At 48.6% G+C, this 20,573-nt stretch overlaps 1 protein-coding gene across 7 annotated transcripts in view; it reads left to right on the top strand.

The window, feature by feature from the left end:
• Positions 1-3,113: 3,113 nt before the first annotated feature.
• The window catches only part of PWWP2A (PWWP domain containing 2A), a 31,662-nt gene continuing 14,202 nt past the window's right edge, over positions 3,114-20,573 (top strand). For 2 of the 7 annotated variants that reach the window (XR_011681711.1, XM_071443642.1), the window contains exons 1-2: positions 3,114-3,847; positions 13,957-15,672. Coding sequence is in view for 6 of the 7 variants with exons in the window: in XM_071443642.1 (XP_071299743.1) it covers positions 3,189-3,847; positions 13,957-15,658 (2,361 nt within the window). In the remaining variant the exon portion in view is untranslated. Of the gene's footprint in view, positions 3,848-13,956; positions 16,822-20,573 lie in introns of those variants that run through there. The other 5 variants (XM_071443643.1, XM_071443644.1, XM_071443641.1 and 2 more) reach the window with 5 other exon arrangements.

Raw genomic sequence — 20,573 nt, 5'->3', positions numbered from 1 at the left:
TGGGGAGGTTTGGTGGCCCTGCCCAGGGTCACAGGAAGCTGCTGTCACTGTGGCAGGCTCAGGAAGCCACCGTGGATTGAGCAGGGCAGCAGAGCTCTGTGCTCCTGCAGCAGAGCCTGCAAGGGCTGCAGTGAGGATAAAAACCTCATCCTGGGACTTGGGGAGCCCCAAAGCCTCAGTGGGGCTGCTGGAACTGCAGACTGAGAACCTCCTCTCTAAAGTTCCTCCAGCCCAGTGCAGGTACCGGGACAGGGATCTGCTGTCCCACCAAGACAAAGTGTCCCTGTAAACCCACACTGTGCCTGTAAATCCAACTGTCTCTGTAAATCCAGAGCCCTGTGTGCCCCACTGAGAGGGATCAGCTGCAGCAGGGACAGCTCAGGCACCCTGGACCTCTGCAGCCCCTGGGGTTCCAGCAGCACCGCGAATTCCAGGCACTGGGTAACTCCAGGGCCAGCTCCCTGCAGAGCTGCTGACACAGCCTGGCTCCAAGGGAGCTGAGGGCAGCTGCACTCGGGGCTTTGGCTGCCCTGGAACCCTGTCCATTTGTGAGGATTGCTCCTTAAAGCCCTGCACTGCTGGTGGCTCTTTCATGGCACTGCACTTCCAGGGAACTGGTGCCCAGAGTGATGTCCCCACTGTCCAGCACCTAAAAACTCCACACCCCATTAGTTATTACCTGAAGTACTCAGCCCTGCTGGGACTGCTCACACCTCCAGAGAGGAGTTTCATGACACAACAAATCAGTTTCACTAACGCTGAGTTTAGAGGTTCCTCGTGTGCCACACAAACAATTCCCTTCCCGTGGGTGCTGTGCACAAACTCCAGCTGGATCTGCTGCTTCCCCACATCCCCTCGCTCTCTCCACCCAAACTCATCTTCCTCAGCTGCCCATCCCAACCGTTTACTGCAAAGCATCTTTAAGGAGCTCGCCATTTTTCCTGCCTTCCTTTCAATTGTTTTATTCTCTCCGGTTGTCTCCATTCCTCTCTGTAATTTATAGTTTCTTCTCTCCATTTCTGTCCTTTCTGCCACTTGCTGAACACAGAGAGACTTGTTTTAATTTACAGAGAGTGTGGTAGTGCAATCTGTTTCATTAACTTAATTACTTTTATTTTGGCAGTTTCTAAAGGTTCCAGGATAGAAAAAAAGACTCCCACTATGCAATCACTCTGCAGACCAGTCTCTGTAAGGCAAATCCTGTCTTAAGGAGATTACAGGTTAGATTTGAAATAAATAGAAATTAAATGGTGATCAAAGGTATTTTGGATGGAAAAAATATATAGTGAGGGGTTTTTTGTTAAATTTACGAGTTCCATCCTGCATCTACATGCCTATGTTGGTGACGTTGAATTTTAGAGTTACCTGTGGTACAGTATTTCTGCGGGGCATTATTCCGGGCTATAAATGTCCTTATTTACCTCTTTTGAAAAGCACACACAGCACCTTTCAACATTCAAAGGAGCCGTTTATGTTTTATTTTGATCCCTCAGTAGGGTCAAGCACATAATCTGCTGTTACTGCAGTGAAGCAGAGAACAAGCCATACACCCACTCTGTTCCCTATGGAGCGCAGGAATTGCTAGCCACTCCAGGGGATCGAAAACACAACAATTTGCATTTGAATGTCTTCCACGAGCAACACCTGCTGAAAAGGTGCGTTCCAGCAGAAGACTTGCAAGAAGAAATCTTCCATTTTATGCCCATTCTTTACATAAACCCGAGCTTAACATAACAAAGAGCCTGCTGGGCTGAGCTGTTGGATCCGAGCATCCCATCAGCTCCAGGGCTGAGTAGTTTTAGTTTCTTTCTGTGTTAGTTGGGAATTTCTTGTAGGCTCAGGATTTACGGCCCCGTTCTCTGCTCAGCATCCACAAGGAAGGGAACAGGGACTGAGCGCACAGAATGGAAACACCATCACAGGCTAAACCCCTCTGCTCTGTGGCCAAGGCCGGGACCCTGCTGGGCTCCCTCGGTGCCTGAAGGTGGCTGGAGCCCGGCGTTGGCAAACTGTGTCTGTGTGTCTGTGAATTAGCAAACTGTGTCTGTGTGTCTGTGAATTAGCAAACTGTGTCTGTGTGTCTGTGAATGTCCTGAGGGCAGAACCGGAGCGCTGCCCGGGGCTCGGGGCTGGCGAGGCTTGGGGCAGCAGCTACATTGGGAGGAAATCATCCACTCCTTTTTTCCCCTTCCGACTCCACATTTCCAGCTCATGTGCCTAATTCATGGTGCTTAACACTTTAAAATGCCGATTTACCTTACAAAAGGCACCGGTGCCCCTGCCTGCCCCGCATCAGGTGAGGGCAGCAGGAGGGCCAGACACTGATTTGTGGTGACCAGGGACAGCACCCAGGGAAGGGCTGGGGCTGGGCCAAGGGAGTTCAGGCTGGATTTTGGGAAAGGTTCTGCTTTCCCCAGAGGGTGCTGGCACTGCCCACGCTCCACAGGGATGGGCACAGCTCCGAGGCTGCCAGAGCTACAGGACGGCTTGGACAGCGCTCCAGGGATGCCCACGGGGGATTGTAGGGGTGTCTGTGCAGAGACAGGAGCTGGGCTGGGTGATCCTGTGGGTCCCTTCCAGCCCAGCATGTTCTGTGATCTCCCCTCTCCCCAGTGTCAGCCCCTCAGTGCTCCCCAGCACGGGAGCAGCCGCTCCCCTGCCCGCACGGCACAACGCGGGAGCAGCACCGGGCTGTGCCCCGCGGGGGAGCCGCTCCAGGGCGATCCCCCGGAGGATGACCAGAGCACACTGAGGAGCGACGCGACCCCTCCGAGGAAAACCCGTCCCCCCTGGCCACCCTCCCGCCCTCGCCATCTTCCCCCGCGCGCTCCCCGGCCCCGGGAGAGACACTTGGCGCCGCCAATCACCGGCCTCCTTCGGGAGCGACGCCTCTCTCCACCAATCAGAGGACGGAACAGCCCCACCAGCCCCATCCCTCCCCTCCCCAGTGGCCTATAAAGCGTTAAACCACGCCCTCTCTTCCCCTTCCCGGCTCTGCACTGAATGAAGCCCCCGCTGGCCAACGAGAAGTTCCCGCGGGGCTGGATGGACAGATGCGCCGCCCAATAGAAGTGCAGCATTTCTGCGCGCCCGCCAGTAGGGCGCCATCTGCGGGCGCGGGGGGCGGGCTCTCCCTCCCCGCGGGCCGTGGCCGTCGCTCCCGCTGCTGGAGGGAGGCGGCGGAGAAAATGGCGGCCATGGCTGCGGAGGCGGCGGCGACTGCGGCGGTGCCGGGGGACGGCGGGGCCGGCGAGGCCGAGCCCGAGATGGAGCCGATCCCGGGCAGCGAGGCCGGCGCGGACCCTCTACCGGCCGTCAGCGAGGCCGTGGAGTCGGCGGTGCCGGATGGCGAGGAGGCCGACGGCGGCAAGGCCGAGGAGCCGCCGCCGGTGCAACGCGCCCGGAGCCCCGGCGGGACTCGCGAGCCGGACGCGGGAAGGACGGAGGAGCCGCCGCCGCCGCGCAGCCCGGGGGTGGAATCGCCGCGGGCCGAGCCCCGCGCAGCGCCCAGCCCGGGCTGCTCGGAGCCGCCGCAGCCCTGCCCGCCGCCCGAGCCGGCCCGGGAGCCGCCGCAGTCCTGCCCGCCGGCTGCCGGGGGCTCCGCGGGGCCCGGGGAGGAGCCGCCCCGGCCGGAGGAGGAGGAGCCGGATGCTGCCGCCGCCGCCGCGGTGGAGCCCGAGCCGGCGGTGCCCGCGGCCCCGGGCGGAGGGGAGGCGGAGGTGCCGGCGCTGCTGCCCGGCTCCGAGGTGCGGGTCACCCTGGACCACATCATCGAGGACGCCCTGGTGGTCTCGTTCCGGCTGGGAGAGAAGCTTTTTTCCGGGGTCCTCATGGACCTCTCGAAAAGGTGAGAGCTCGGGGGGAGCCGAGCCCGAGCCCCCACCCAGCGCCGAGCCCGGGAGCGCTCCCGGAGCCGCCGGGGGCGGGATGGGGGCGGCCCCGCCGGGAGCCTCGTGGGCTCTGCAGCTTCCATCCCATCCCAATCCCATTGCTCCCCATCCCATCCCAATCCCATTGCTCCCCATCCCATCCCAGCCCTCCTCGGCCCCTCTGCTCCGGGCCGAGCAGCTCCTGTCCCCGCGTCCTCCCCGGGGAGCGGAGCCGCAGCTCCCGGCCATCCTCTTCCTCCTCTTCCTCCTCTTCCTCCTCCTCGACCCTTCAGCCGGGGTGGGCAGGGCCCCTCCCGCCCGGGGAATGGGCAAACGGGAGAGCCGGGAGAGGGGCGAGCACATGGGCACAGCCTTGGGGCTTGCCTGGGGCTCCAGAGCATCCCTGCGTGCCGGGAGCTGCACCCGAGCGCTGAGCCTGGCGTTTATTGCCCTCTTTGTACAGAACCAGAGCTCTGATTGCCCTGCTCGGTCGGGCTTACATTGCCTAGGTAACCTTCTTTTTCAGTACATACTATTTTCCAGAATAATGGTTTTCCAGCTAGGCTGTTGCAGTTGTTAATTAGTACTGATTGCTCCTTGTACCCAATGGACGGGGTGAAGTTTCATGGTTCTTGAATATCCTTGTGGATGGGGGGGATTTTTACATATCTCTGAATAACTTATCAGACAGCAGGGTTTGGGGTTTGCTTTTTTTCACTGCCTTTCAATAGTGAGATGCTCTTGGGAGACCAGAAGTCACGGTATCTTACAAACAATCTAGGTTCTGTCAGCAGGTGAAAATTCTTCTTAGTGGGTTTTTTCCTAGACATGTAAGGACTCTGCAAGTTCGTGAGAGAAAAGTGAAATGTAACAAGGTTATTATTTAAAATAATCGGTATGCAAAATATGCAGCACTTTTCTCCCTCAGATTTAAGCTGTGTGTGGACATATGTCTTTTATCACTCCTTTTATGTTGTTAGTAGCTGTTCAGCAACTTCCTGGAATATTAACATTGTCAGTGCTCCCTAAAAGGGAGCTTGTGGCACTCCTGGCTTGGGCCTCAGTGCGTGGTTGGGGTTTGACTCAAAAGGCCTTGTCTGACCCCAAGTTTTGGATAATGTCAGGGAGTGACGATTTCCGTCTGTCACTTGATGAGGTGTGAAATGCTGAGCAAAACTCCAGCCACTTGTGGGCTGAAACAGCATCTCAGATCCGGGCAGGAGGTGACACAGATCAGGTGCAATCCTGGGTTACACGAACTCTTTTGTAGGTTTGAACTTGTCCCTGCAGAATGCCGTGGTTGCCCTGGGCAGGAGGGTGGCAAAGAGTGCAGGAAAACACCAGCTTCTCCTTTTCTCCTGAAAGGAACCCTGTCCTCCTAAACACCCCCTGGCCACAAACATCCCGGTTTTGCCAGGCTCTGGTGCCTGGGGAGCCTCTGGCAGGCAGCAGATCTGCAGCCCTTTGCAGCAGCAGTCACTTTGCAGGCTGGCTGCTGCTGCTGCTGCTGTTCCTCGGTGGGAGCATCTCCAGCCTGCCTGGCTCCAGGGCCAGCTCCTGGGACAAAGCTTGGCCGTGGGAGCCGTGCAGGAGCCACCCAGGGAGGCTGGGGCTGGCCCTCCCGGCTTCTCCTGCCAGTGGAGCCGTTTTTCCTTCAGAGCTGCTTTTACATGGCAATCCAGGAGGGGAGGTTTAAATTCTCAAGGCCAAGCTCTGCAGAGGGCCTGGACAAGAAGAACTGAGTTTTGAGATATAATATTGTATATACTGTAATATTGGGCTGGTGACAGCAAAACATTGGCAGATAACAGGAGTCTCTTATCAGATGTCTCAGAGCAGGAAATGCAGTGGGAAACAAGCTCTAGAAATAGTCCAAGAAATTCCTACCTCTAAGAAATCAAAGCATTATTAAAAAAAGTGTTGCCTGTATGTCCAACAATTCCATTTTATCACTTCTGTGGTGACTAACAGGTGGTATTGTCTAGGTGTCAGCTTTTCCTTATATCTGTTTATTTTTGTTTGGTGTAGCAGCACCTGGACATGCAGTACGTGAATATTTTTCATGAACTTCCTTCTGTGTCTGTGGCAGGCCCTGGAATTCTTGTCATAAGTTTTTCCACGGGACCAAAAAGAAAAAAGAAGGGCAGGGTTAAATGAAAACCACCTAAATTCCATTCATTTACATGACAACACTGGGATTTCCAGCATGGGAGATGGGTGGTTGCTGAAATCTGTCTCATTCAAATGCATGGGAGTAATCTCAATTTTCCTAATGCCAAAGGGATCAATATATTTTAAGACTGACAGTTCTTACTAAGTAAAAGTGACAATTTGTATTAGAATTTGCTCATTCAGTAGCTTCCAAAAGTGGTTGTGTTCAGTGCACATGCTAATGCTGTGTTCACTGTATGATCAGAGGGAAATAATTCCTAATCCTGTTTGGATCTTAATTTCTCTTTCCCCTCTGCACCCTCCAGAGCAGTGAAGGTGCTACTTCCATACAGTACTAAGAAGAGTAAGTTTAAGTGACTGTTTTAAAAACCTGTTCACTGTGTCCTTTTTTGTCTTCTCAAGTCATGTTCTGAATTACTTGAACTCCACAATGAAAGAAAAGCAAAAATATCCCCATATATTGTGATTTTAAAGGGGTTTTTGGCTGTTTTATCACTTTTTCCATTGTTGAGATGGTGCCCTGACTTGGTGACTTTGGTGTGCAGTCAGTGATATTTGTGTGAGGGGCTGATTCCCTCTCCCACCCCCTGTAAATGGGATATCCCTACACACCTATATGGGTGTAGAATGGGCTTTATTCCTGCATTTATTTGGGTTAAGGAGGCTCTTCCCTGCCTGCCCCAGTGGCCATCTCCTGTTCCTGCTGCCCAGGGAGTTTTGCAAACCAGCAGAGAGCAGGAGCCCACACGTCCTGAGTGCCAGGTCTGTTTGTAGTGCAGTAAATCCTCTTCTGGAGAGGAGCCTGTCCCCACTTTGCTTACTCTGCAGGCTCATTGCACAAATTAGGGATGTGTTCCTACTGTTAAACTTCATTAGTGCTGCTGCCATTACCTTTTAGTGCTTTCCTGCTGCCGGGCTGAGGCTCTGCTGGGGGTTCTGGGGTGGATGTGCCTGATGGAGACAGGGAATGGAGCATGGTTGGGGAAAAACTCAACATATCCAGGGCTGATCCCACAACCTGGGCAGCAGGAAAGGGGGGGATCCTTCCCTGCTCAGGTGAGACCCCACCTGCAGAGCTGCCCAGCCCTGGGCCCAGCACGGAGCTGGAGCTGCTGGAGAGACCAGAGGAGGCTCCAGGCTGCTGAGGGGGCTGCAAGGAGCATCCTCCCCATGGAGATGGGCTGGCAGAGCTGGGAATGCTTGTTCTGGAGAGGAGAGGGTTGTGTGGAGACCTCACAGCATCCTCCAGAGTCTGAAGGGGCTACAGGGAGGCTGGAGAGGGAACTTCATCAGGAACTGGAGTGGCAGGACAAGGGAATTCCCAGAGGGCAGGGCTGGATGGGATATTGGGAATTAGGAATTGTTCCCTGGCAGGGTGGGCAGGCCCTGGCACAGCTGGGGCTGCCCCTGCATCCCTGGCAGTGCCCAAGGCCAGGCTGGACATTGGGTTTTGGAGCAGCCTGGGACAGTGGGAGGTGTCCCTGCCATGGCAGGGGTGGCACTGGGTGGGGTTTAAGGTCCTTTCCAGCCCATCCTGGTTCTGGGGGGTTTAAAGTCCCTGAGAGCTGCTGTGCCTGGCATTGTTCACTCCCTGGTTGCTCAGGGGACAGGAGATGTCCACCCCACCTGCTGGCTCTGGGTAAATCCTGCTCTGCACCTGGAGGAAGTAGGTGGGAGGGAAATCCTGAAATGTGTAGCATTTGTAAATCTTAAAGTACAGGATTAAGAAGTTGTGGTTTTAGTTTGATCTTCTGGAGGAAGGATAATTATTTCTGTGTGTATTTTTTTTTACCCCTCTAAAGATTAGGGGAGGAGAGGGGATTAAATTTATGTTCTGTTGTTTTGCCAACAGTCAAGACTTGGCCTATTTATGGCTTTATCATTTAGCTGAAATTGTCCTTCTAATCCTGCAGATGTGAAGGACATGTGTCTGTCTTCTTCTCTAAACCAGTTCCCTTCTGACTTGTGTGTGTTCATAATAGTTCTTGAACAAGAGAGAGAGAGAGCAAACAGGTGTTTTGTGCCCTACGAGCCTTGGTTAGATATGCAGAAGATGTGCAGTGTGTTCCTTGCAGACATATGTTTGAAATGATCTCTTTATTGGGCTTTGGTTATGGAGGATAAGGAAGAGCTTCCTGCACCAAGGTGTGCATGAGCTGTATGATGAAAATAAACTTTTATAGGCAATTTGCAGTTCTTACAATCCCAGAAGCAGTTCTCAGGTACAGCACTGACTCTTGAACCCTGTGCTTTTCCCAGTTTGTTAATTCAGCTTCTGCTACAAGGGAATGATGTGAGAAGGAAACAGCAGAAGCCTCACTTGAAAAATGTGGTACATTTCACCCTGCTCTTTGATTTGGTAACCAGGGCCTGCAGGTGCTCGTCCTTGTCTGGGAAGGACTGGGGTGTGTAGGATGCCTGTTGCTCTGTGATGCACACTGTTAACAGTAAAGAAATGTCTGTGGCTCAGGCTGGTGTGTTTTGGTTTATTTCATTTTAAAACTTGCACTCAGTTCCCAAGGTTCCCACAACCTGCTCCCCTGCCCTCTTTGATTTCTCAGGAGCCCAGAGGAGTTTGGTGAAATTCTGGCATTTAAGGAGCAGCCCCAGCACTTCTTTGACATTTATTTGTTTATTTATTGTCCCCAGAATGTGGGAAGCTGAGGTGTGATCAGAGTGTGGTTCAGAGGGTAATTCAGGTGTCTTTAGCTGGTGACTGGGAGAGGTTTTATTGAAGGTGTCAAGTGTAGCCTCACTTAGAGGGTAGGGCTGGAACTGGGGTCTGGATTGGGCCTCAAGCTCTCCTTTCCCGAGGGAATCCCTGGTCTCCAGCTTTCTTTGTTGGTCTGGGATGTGGCAGATGATGGCTGAGCTGTCCTTCCTTGTGGAATTCTCTGTGTTCCTGCAGCATGGCCTCTCCTGGCTTTCTCAGGGTTCCTTGGCTTGGTGCAAGGTGTTGAGGCAGGGCAGGGATGAAATTTTCAGTCTGCATTCAGTTTGTTTTCTGTTATGGGACTGATGAATCTTGGCCATCTCAACACTTCAGTTCATCCATTATCTAATGGTATCACTCTCTTCCATATGTCCTGGTCTGGCATATGGATGTTCCTGAAGAGTATATTCAAGGTATAATCCTTCAAAATAGATCACAGCAAATGGATCAGCAAAGTGTCTGCTTCAAATGCAACTGACACCTCATCATGGCAACAGATGTAGAAATTAAAAGATATTGCAGTTTGAACATGCCTTCAGCTTTATAGATGTGCCAGTAAAATTATGATAATGCTAATTATTAATGGAAAGCCTAAACTCAGAGCATCCTGTCTTTCCTTTATGCTGTGCTGTTCCAAAGAGTCACTCACACTGCAGTCCTTTGCCCTGGGCTCAGAGCTCTCAGTGAAATGTGCATTTTCTAAGCTCTTTAGCCTGGTGTACATTGCTCAGGAGGTGAATAAACCATGGAGCTGTTGTTTGGCTTCTGGGAATGCTTTTTTCAGGAAGGTGCCTGCACTTAAAGCAATACATTCCATCTTGTGCTTTATCACACCAAGTAAATCCTTCATTAAAAATAGGTTGTTGCATAATCTGTGTTTTCAATGCAGGTTATTTAGAGGAGTTCTGCAAAACTTTGTGTTCAAATAGCTATGATCTAACTGTGTATTACATGGAATGTTATAATTTAAAGCCTCAGTTTAGATGCATGAAATACATATCCATAGTTCTTTCAGCATATTATTATACTCCTGGAACTTCCATCCATGCAATAAAAATGGCACCAGCTGTTGTTTGTCCTGGCTTTTGCAGAACCCCAAGGTTGATCTTGGGTACAAGAGCAGAAAATGTAACAGGAGATTTCTGCAGTGCCCTGCTGGTGAAGATGGGTTTTGATCAGTCCTTTACCACAGACTGAACACTTGAACACAAGTTTCTCTGCTTTGTTGGTGTCCAGAGACAAATGGGAAATAGTTCTGAACCTGCTCAGGGGCTTCACTCCTTTGGCAGAGCAAGGGGCTTCTCATTTCTCTCCCTTTGAGTAGAGAAGTCAGACACTGGAGGCTGAAGATGAGAACTTCAGACTTTAGGTACTAATGTAAAACACTTTCCCCCAGGGAGTGGTGTTTATGTACTTTGTTTATGTACAAACAATAATGAGTTTAAATGGGATTTGTTCTGTATCTCTCGTGGTTATTTCTGAAAAAATACTCTTTAACTGTTCTGTTTTGCATATAAATTGAACAGTAATATGCATTCATTGTGGTAATTCTGCTACAGGATTTAGATTTGAAAAAAGTGCCTTTACTTTCCTTAAGTACTTAAGTTTATATGTCTGTAATACAAAACTCTCTGGCTTTCAATGACAGTTTTGGGTTTGGTACCCAAACTGGCTTTTGGATGCCATGGCTGCCTATTAATTAACTTGCAGCTGGCAAACTGGAAATGAAGCCTCCCTGTTTTTACCCTGTTTCTGTCTCTGCACACCCTGGTCAGCTGAAAGCTCCTCTCAGTGTAAATATCATTGCAGTGCCAGAATTGATCAGGCTCTCAGCTCAGTGCAGGTCCTGGTGTCCTGTTGCTGTTTCTGGCTCCAGTGAAAATGTACATTTTGCAGTGCATCTGCAGCAGAGGTGCCATCAGATCCTGCTCATTGCCCTGGTTACTTGAAAAACCTTTGAGAAATGAATTTTATACATCACACCCATCCTGTCTTAGAGATGCATTCTCAAGGCAAATCAGAGCTGGGACACCTTTGCAGGAGGGAGCTGGCTCTGATTTCCATGGGTAGGGAGCAGCAGGGCACAGCTTCCCAGCACTGCCTATTCCTGAGCTTGGTTTTTCTGACACTTCCTTTAGATCCCTGTCAGTGAATGGTGCCATTCCTTGGGCTGTGATGTCTGAGGTAGGAGTGTTGCAGAGTCAGGAGTGGGCTGGGCAGGGAGCAGCTGGAACCTGGGCACCAGGGGATTTTTATTTTAAGCAAACAGCAATTGCAGTATATCTCTACTTTCATCCAGAAAAGCCTGTTCTTGAAATCTTGTGGGGTAAGGTGATATTTGGGATCAATATACTGAAGAAATTATTTTGTTGTTGGAATAAAGACAAGGCAATTCCTTGTAGAACTTAAAGATGGAACGTGTGATGAAAGGAGCCTGTTGGGAGTCTCACTGTGGGGAACTGAAATTCTGTGCCAGCCATGACTGACTGGGGGATCAGTAAATGTCATGATACAACTGAGCTGTGTGCCTTGGAGTTTTCTAATTTTGTTTTCTATAGATGCCTTTTGGTCCTCCTTCATCTCTGTGGCAGATGAACCAAATGCTTTTGCAGCTTTTCTCTCTAACTGCTAACACAACTAACTAACACTAGCTCAGCCTTGCAGCTGGTGTGACAGAAACTACTGTGGCTGTATGAGAAGTATTTCTCTTCAAGGTCCATCAAGCAGGTGTGTGAAGATAGGCCTGGAAATTCTGGTACATGCAATAAACACTTGTGCTTGCTGCAGAACTCATTAGATGCTGTGTCATGCCTTGTCCTGGAGAGGTTTAAGCTCACGTCTTCATTCTGCTGCTTCTCTTAGGAAAAATAAATCCCTCTTTCCTTACCTTGTTCTTTGTCTTTATTCTTTCCTGTAACCTTTACTGGAAAAGGTTGAAAAAAATTTGCAAGTTTTTCTGCCATTGTTTTCTCTTCTTTGTTTTCATGTTGTTCTTCCAAGTTGCTGGAGAACTTGGTTAGCCAGGGAGAAAACAGAGATAATCAGAAACTGTTTATAGATACAGTCTGCTGGTGGGTGAGGCCAAGAGAAGACACAATACACTGAGCTGTTGTAAATAATGATCATTCCCTTGGCTTACCAAATACATTTTGTCCTGCAGGTGGTCCTGACTAATTGTGTGTTCTGTATTAACACCTCATTTCCAGGAGTAGTGCTGTACAAACTGGCACAAGACCCATCAATGTTCTTTACTTCCCAGTTCATTCATTGGTGGGTGGACAGGGTGGGAGAGTCTGGGTTATTTTTTAAGCAGTACCTTTGGTGAAGGATTCTCTGTCTTCAGGGCTTCACTTTGGATTGGTTTTGTGTCTTACTAAAGCAGGTTTGCACCTTGGATAAAAATTATCCTTTGTGGCCTCCTGTTCTTAGTCCTGGCCTGTGTTTTGTGTTGGAAGCAAGGAGAGTGGAAGGTGCAGGATGAATCTTTGATTTCCTGCTGTCAGGCACGTGCTGAGCTTTGCATCAGCTTCTTTGTGCCTTTGGAGTGCAAATTGTGCACACCTTGCTGAGGAGGCAGTGGAATGAGAACTGGGAAAAGAGAGATTAAATACTCGAATGGGATCCTTGTGGAAACCCTTGCAGTCCTCTTCATCCACCTCTTCCTAGTGACAGCTAATTATGCTGATTTCCTGACAGAGTCCCATAAATGCCCTCTGGGAGAAGGGCTTGGCTCAGGGAATGGCCTGGGAGGGCTGGAAATGCAGTTCCTGAGGCACTGAGAGCAGGGTAAGGGATGTTTGATATCCCACCCCTGTCTAGTTCTGCTGCTGTGCTCTTTGGGAATGGAATTTGCACAGCAGAGATCTTGCCCTGTCTTGTTTTCAGCTCTTAGCATAGATTAACTTTTTACCAAATCCTCTTAATCTTTATCAGGTGGTGAATGATAGGATCTGGATCTTATTTTCTTTTAGAAGCTGAAGGTCTTGATGCCAGTAACACTGAAAATATTGCTAATTTAATTACTGTCAGCTGATAGTTTCTTTAAAGCCCTACTTGGAACTGAGTGACTTGCTTACAGTCCTTTGTGGAGGGAAAAGTATTTGTGGAAAAGCAACTTCTTTACCCTTGATGGACTTGTGGGACTTTAGGGAATGTAAAACTTAGTTGTGAGCAAGTCCCTTGTGGTTTAATGCCAGACCATGGGCTGGAAAAATGTCTGTACGAGCTGCTGAAATGCAGACTGGGTGGATAATTTAATCTTGGGTGGGTCGTTTGCTTCAATTGCAACTTTGGATGTAGAAAGGAGCTTGTGATAAGCAAAAGGACAAACAAGGGGTGGCTTTTGTTGGGGACACTGTAAAGAACCTTCTAACACATTTTCAAATCCAATTTTGAGGAAATAAAGGCAACATGTAGGCACTTACACAAGTAAAAGTAAATGAAGTTCAGTTTAATCAGCTGAGGGGATGCTGCTGTTGAGCAGCCACGGTGCAACACAAACCTGAGGACAGATCTTGGGGAGTTGCTGCCTTGTCCTGACCTAGAGCAGTTCCAGTCTGGAGAAAAGGAGTGAAAGGTTTAAAATCTTGTTTGCTCATGGAACAATGAGGATCAGCTTATTCTGAATTGAAATAAGGGGAGTTTTGCTGGGAGAAATTCAGTCTGGGCTGGGGAGTTTTGGGCTGTAAAGCTTTTCTGGATGGAGGCACTCCCTGTTCACTGCAGCCCAGATTTGTTTCTGTTAAATCTGGACTGTTCATCCTTTTCTGCTGTGCTAAAAATGGGAGAAAAGGTCCTGAAGATGCCTTTTTATAAAGCTGACTTGGTATGGAAAATGAGTCTGGCTAGACTGGGAGTTGTTGGGGTGAGTTTGGATGTTTATAAGCATTTTCCAGATGTATAAAGTTAATTCTTTTGCTGCTGTCTCGGGGATATTTTTGTTACATTTTCTGGGCGTCTTGTTGATACAAAAGAAACTTACAATAAGTGAAGTTGTGTATTTTTTGTTCTCCACTGACTTCATTTTGGTGTCTAGCATTTTTCAAAGCTTCCCATAAGGCTGGATGTGAAGCTTTCATTTCTCTAGGGTTCATGGTTTCCAAATGCTGGCTACCTAATGCAGACAAGTTTTCAAATGCTTTGTGATAAACGCCGCAAAAATTCCCTCCAAACACTGAATTTTTATTTCCCTCTCTCTTGAAGGTTTGGCCCCCATGGAATCCCTGTGACCATATTTCCTAAAAGGGAGTACAAGGACAAACCTGAAGCCATGCAGCTCCAAAGCAAACCATTCCAAGAGGAGGCGCAGGTGAAGTGTGAGGCCGACGCCGCGGTCCCTGATGACTCCTCCCTCACGCAGCCCTCAGAGCCCAGCATAGCTAAAAGCCTTTGGACTTCTAAACCACCTCCTCTCTTTCACGAGGGAGCTCCATACCCTCCTCCTTTGTTTATCAGGGACACCTACAACCAGTCAATACCTCAGCCTCCACCCCGGAAAATCAAGCGGCCCAAGCGGAAAATGTACAGGGAGGAACCCACTTCCATCATGAACGCCATCAAGCTACGGCCCCGGCAGGTGCTGTGTGACAAGTGCAAAAACAGCGTGGTGGCAGAGAAAAAGGAGATCAAGAAAGGTGGCAATGCAAGTGACTCTTCCAAATATGAGGACAGTAAAAAGCGAAGAAACGAGAGCGTGACTACTGTGAATAAAAAACTTAAGACTGACCACAAGGTGGATGGAAAAAGCCAAAACGAAAGCCAGAAAAGGAACGCTGTGGTCAAGGTTTCAAATATTGCCCACAGCAGAAGCAGAGTAGTTAAAGTTTCCGCACAAGCAAATACTTCAAAAGCGCAGTTAAACACAAAAAAAGTTCTCCAGAGCAAAAACATGGATCATGCAAAAGCTCGGGAAGTCTTGAAAATGGCCAAAGAAAAGGCACAAAAGAAGCAGAGTGCAACCTCCTCTTCCAAAAATGCACATTCAAAGGTCCACTTCACGCGGCGTCTTCAGAACACCAGCTCAGGGTCCCTCCCGCCCCGGTTGCGCCTCAAGCCGCAGCGGTACCGCAACGAAGAGAATGACTCTTCCCTCAAGACAGGACTTGAGAAAATTCGGAGCGGCAAGATGGCAACTAAGCCCCAGTCTCGCTGCTCCTCCACCCGCTCAGCAGGTGAGGCCCCTTCAGAAACCCAGAGCCCCTCAGAAGGCCCCGAAGAGGCCAGCAGTGAGGTTCAGGACACGAGTGAAGTGCATGTAACTGTTGATCAGGATGAACAGCAGACACTGGGCAAGAGAGGCAGCAAAAGCAATATAACGGTTTACATGACCCTTAATCAAAAGAAATCTGACTCTTCCAGTGCATCAGTTTGTAGTAGTGATAGCACAGATGATTTGAAATCCACCAACTCTGAGTGTAGCTCTACTGAAAGCTTTGATTTTCCTCCAGGCAGCATGCATGCACCTTCCTCCTCCTCCTCCTCCTCTTCCTCCTCCTCCTCCTCTTCGAAGGAAGAGAAAAAGCTCAGTAATTCCTTGAAAACAGAAGTCTTTTCCAAAAACGTCTCTAAATGTGTCACACCAGATGGCAGGACCGTATGTGTAGGGGACATTGTTTGGGCCAAGATTTATGGCTTCCCTTGGTGGCCGGCCCGTATCCTTACCATAACGGTGAGCCGCAAGGATAGCGGGCTGCTGGTGCGCCAGGAGGCTCGCATCTCGTGGTTCGGCTCCACCACCACCTCCTTCCTGGCTCTTGCACAGCTCTCCCCCTTTTTAGAAAGCTTCCAGGTGCGCTTTAATAAGAAGAGAAAGGGTCTGTACCGCAAGGCCGTCACTGAGGCAGCCAAGGCTGCCAAGCAGCTCACGCCCGAGGTGCGGGCCCTGCTGACGCAGTTTGAGACGTGAACGTGGAGAGTAAGGTAGGCAAGAAACCTGGAGGCTCCACCAAACCCTAGCCAGGTTAGAGAGAACTGCCCCAGGGAGGCGGCAGAGGCAGAAGTTGCACTCGGTTGACTGACTGCTCCTTGCACGCCAGGCTCGTGCCGTGCGGAGCGGTTCCTGACGGTTCAGACCAATTGAACATGCAATCAAAATTAGCCTACAAGTGAGGACTGAGGTATTTTTCAAGTGAGAATTTTTTTTAAAGAGAAAGAAAAAAAAAAAAACAAAAAACAAACCAAACCACCCGATGCATAGGAGCCATAGCCTCAGCTGGAAGGCAGCTGATTTGCAGGGAATTTTTTAGTAGTTTCTACCCAGTATGTAACTAGTTCTGTGTGGCCAAGGGTTGACACGAGGGATGAAATAGTAGCTGTGACTTTTTTGTTTTATTAGGTGGCCCATCAGGGAAGTGTAGAAATGTAAGCCTTGTCTAAATGGTCTTTAAAGATTATTTTTAACCAGTCTCTAATGGATTTAGTCTGGCCAGGCCCGGTGGGCTCAAGCTCCCCTCTGCGGGCCGGTTTAAATGGCATTGGAGACGTGCTCCAGGTTGGAAGGAAGAAGAATTTTAGTGACTTAAAGACCAGATTAAATGGGGTTTTATCGTAGTGACCACTTAAACACTCAACCTTTCTATGCACATGGGGGCACAACTAAATCACTTCAGGGTCGGAGAAGTCGAGGGATGCCTGTAGCTCTAAGACAAAGCTGAGGAGGCCTCAGTGTTTGGGATCAAGGGCTGTTAATGCTGCATAGGTGTGAATCATTCTGGTCTTTCTTCCTGAAGAAATCTTTCAGGCCATTTGCCTGGAGGTTTAGCTTAAGAGAGGCTTTGTTTTGAATGTGTAAATAATCAATTGCTGAAATTGGTCAGATTTTCTCCTGACTGGTTGTTCCTAAATTCTTAGGATACGTCCTAGTAAATTACACTTTGTGAATTGTCAGATGTGTAATTGTTGCATTTTGGATGTATCTAACTTTTTTTTTCTTTTTTTTTCTTTTTTTTTTTTTTTTAAACTATTTCCGTTTAAGGTATCTGTTTGCAGGTCAGAAAAATGAGATATGTAATTGTGTAATGCTCTGAAATGTAAAAAAACAAACTGTAAATAAAATTGACTAAATCTGAATTATTTGTGTGTGTTTCTCAAAAAGCTTTGAAACAAATCCAGGATGTCAGAGTATTTTATCTGTATGCCGGATTTAGAGGACACCCTTAAAAAGTAAATTGTCCTTTTTCATGCATTCTTAAAGATGAAGTGCTCGATGTAAATACCATTGGTATACTTCAGTCTTAATTTGGAGATGATTAATTATCTGTCCCTTTTGTTTCAGAACCAGCTCTGTAGAGGGCTTTCTGGAAAGTTGATTAAATTTTCTCCCTAAATTAGCTTTTGGGCTATTTGAGTAGAGCCTGTGGATAATGTCACTTGTACAGTGGGGAATGTTTCAGTTTCCATCTCAGAGCAGTCAGAGCTGCTCTCCACTGCCATTCCAGCTTTTCTTGCATGGTTTTTGCTCACTATTGGGGCATTTTCATGCAATGCATTTGACTTTTTTTTTTCTGTGAGTTTTGGTCCTTACCTGACCATGTCAATTCCTGTGTCCTCCAACACATTCCTGCTTCAGCCTTGCAGTGCCTTGTGAAGAGTCTCCTGGTGCTCATCCCAAAGCAGTTTTCATCCTGGTTTTTCCAGGATTGCCCACGTAGGCAATTGTGACAGATGTAAAAATTTAAGCTCAGACTGAAATTAAACAGACATGAAAAAGGGGGCAAGGATTTAATCATTGAACCCTGAAAATATTTTTATTTTAAGATTTAATTTCATATGTTCATGATACTGTGTGGTCTTGCCAAAGCATTCGGTTTCTTTTTACCTTTTTAAATTATTCTGCCATGCCCACAGAACTATTGGAAGTCTAAGGTGTCAAACCCATGGCTGTTCAAATTTTCCTCAAGATGACAGTCATTAATTGCCAATTAAGCTTCCAAATATACCAGCTTTACCTTGGCATTCTAACAGTTCCCAAAAAGCCCCAGTGGTCAATGCTTTTTGAATGTGACAAACACACAACAGATTTTGTAAAAAGAAAAAAAAATTGGAAAAAAAAATCTGTTTCACTTCTCTGTATTCTCTCCTGCAAACAGAAACAGTTTCTTTAAGTAAATAAGCTGTATTTTGTTATTAAAGCAAACTGCTTTTTGGAGTCAGGAACCCATGTGAGGTGGGTCAGATGTCTACACCACTTCCTTGAGGTTTAGAAGCTCAAGTGAACTGGCTTTAAGTTAGTTGTTGTAAGCCAAGTAGTGGCAAAATCAATATTGACATTGTTATTTTTTCTTTAGAAGACCTGGAAGCTTTGTTCTCTTAATTTATATAAAATTAGAATAGCACTGCAGCTTACATAGGCAGAGTTTGCTCAGGTGTTCACTGGGGAGCAGCAGGTGTGGGAGGGCTTTCTTTAGGTGGTTTTATGTTCAAAAGAACTGTTTATGGAAGGCATTTAAGTCAGTTTTGATTTGTAGCAGATGAGTTTTAAGTCTTTCCTCAGTTTCATAGTGAATGTTCTGTATGGCTGCAGACTGAGCAGGGCTCAAAACAAGTAATTTGTTCTGTTAAATTAATTTTTTACACCACCATGTTGCAGTAAGCTGAAAATCTCCTCTTCATACTCGCCCCTGACTCTGGTTTAACCCAAAGGAGCTGCTCCTGTGGATGCAGCAGCTTCCAGGGGCAGAGCCTGGTTCAGGCAGGCACAGGGTGAGAGGAGCCTGGGGCTGGGATGAGGCTTAGGGCTGGTTTAGCCAAGCTGTGACCCCACCTGGTGTGCCCCAGGGCTGGCACTTTGCATGGCCTGCCCCTGGTTTATCCATTGCTCCCACCTGAACACCCTGAGGGGACAAACGGGCTCAGGCTGGCTCAGGGCTGCCAGGAACAAAATTCCTGAAGGGTTTGGCTGGGATTGGAACTGCCCAGGGAGGGCTGCAGTGCCCATCCCTGCAGGTGCCCAGGGAATTCCTGGAGCTGGCACTCGGTGCTCTGGGCTGGGGACTGGGTGGGGATCTGGCACAGAATGGACTTGCTGACCTTGGAGGTCTTCTCCAACCTAAATCCTTCAGAAGGCAGCAGCAGCACAGAGGGTGACTGCTATTTTCCCATCACTTTAGTGGGATAAATGGCAAATGAGGCCTTTTTAGTTTCTGGAGTGCCTCTGTGTGGTTGCTGGGTATTTATGGGCTGTCAGTTGAGGGGAGAGTGGCACATGATGAGTTTCAGGTGTTCTGTTCCTCTGCAGATCTCCAGGTGAAATGCCTTGGGAGAGAGAGCAGTCACTGCAAAGCTCAGAGCTCTTTTCCCAGAGGTGTTGGAGGTGTGAGGCTTCAGGAGCGGAGCTGGAAGCAACAGGAAATGCTTGTGTGTGTCTGAAGTGGAGTCATGCAGGAAATTGAGCAGATATTTGTTGCTGTTCTAATTAGAGTGGAGCTTTGTGTCAACACTTCAGTGAGATAATCATCTCTGATGATTTGGTTTCTCTCTCAGACGCTGCTGTGTTCAGCTTGGCACCTACAGAACTACCCTGGGTGGGGCTCCTGGGGTGGTTTAGGTCTGTGCAAGGCTGAAAAGATTTTTTTGTTCAGCATGGAGTAAAATACCTTTGGGTTTTTTAAACATAGTTTCTAACTGTGATTAGGATTAAGAGTAGCACAAGTGGGGAAGGGGAAGGGTAAGCGTTGCTTTGTGCATTGCTAGCCCTTAGGTCTGGTTTTATTTAACTCTCTTAAGTCCTGATATTTTCTTTCATGTCTGCTAAAACTGTCAGGAGTAGAATAGGAATTTTAAAAAATAAATGTCAGTAGCTCATTCTCAGCAGCATCATCTGCCCTGCCTGTTCCGTGGAGTCCAGTGAGAAAACAGAGCAGCTTGCTGGGCTGAGGAGCTGTGAAAGGAGCAGCTGATAACCAGGGAAAGGCTCTTTCAGTCCATCCTTGGCTTTATAATTGTGTTCCAATGAATGCCTGCAGGAGCAGCAAATTCAGGCAGAGCAGGGGGTCCCTCACTGACCTGGAGCTGAGGATGAGGGAAGTGCAGGGAGCTCGAGCCTAAAGGGATGGCTGGCAGTGTGTGGTGGCACCATCCATTGGGTACAATGAGTTTATAAAGGGAATTTCTCCATAACTGACAAAGCTTCTGACCATGGAGTGATCAGGGATCACCCACATTTAACACTGAGAACTTGTGTAGCTGCCTGAAGATCCATCAGGTCAGGTTTGAGATATCCAGTGTCAAATTCTCCTTAATCCCTGCTGGAAAGAGCCTGTGTGTGATCCTGGCCTGGCAGTGACCATGGCAGTTCCCAGTCAACATTTAACCCCCAGCTGCTCTCTGGGCCACTTTGGGTTTTGTTTAACAGTTCTCTCCCCGGGTCACCTGGCAGATGTTCAGGTGAATATCATCCCCTGCATCGTGGCTTTTCCCTTCTCTGCCCTGCTCACCCTCCTGCTCTAGTCTGACCCCATCTACCTCTGGGCTCAGAACTGTTTGTGACATTTGGATGGGCTGTGCCAAGCAGCAGCAATTCCTCCCAGGGCAGAAATACCTCTGATTATTGGGGTTTGACTGTTGGATCCTAATAGCAGCTTATGATTCCCTATGATTTACTCATACATTTCACTCTTCTGTGTTACCTGGGATGTGGATACAATCCAGAGTGTCACTTAAATCAATTAATGATTTTATTTCCTTTAAATTTAACAATGACACGAGTGCCCTTGTGTGAACACAAGGCAGAGCAGCAGTGCCTGGCAGAGCTGTGGTGCCAGGGAGTTGGTGACTGCTTTGCCATCCTGCTTTTTCCCTGCACAGCTTTGCTGCTGCTCCCA

Source organism: Agelaius tricolor, unplaced genomic scaffold (genome assembly GCF_023055355.1).
Source record: "Agelaius tricolor isolate 1412-34295 unplaced genomic scaffold, bAgeTri1.0.p SCAF_18, whole genome shotgun sequence".
NCBI classification, from domain to species: Eukaryota; Metazoa; Chordata; class Aves; order Passeriformes; family Icteridae; genus Agelaius; species Agelaius tricolor.
The sequence above is the reverse complement of the archived record's forward strand: the minus strand, read 5'-3'. Positions and strand labels throughout refer to the sequence as shown.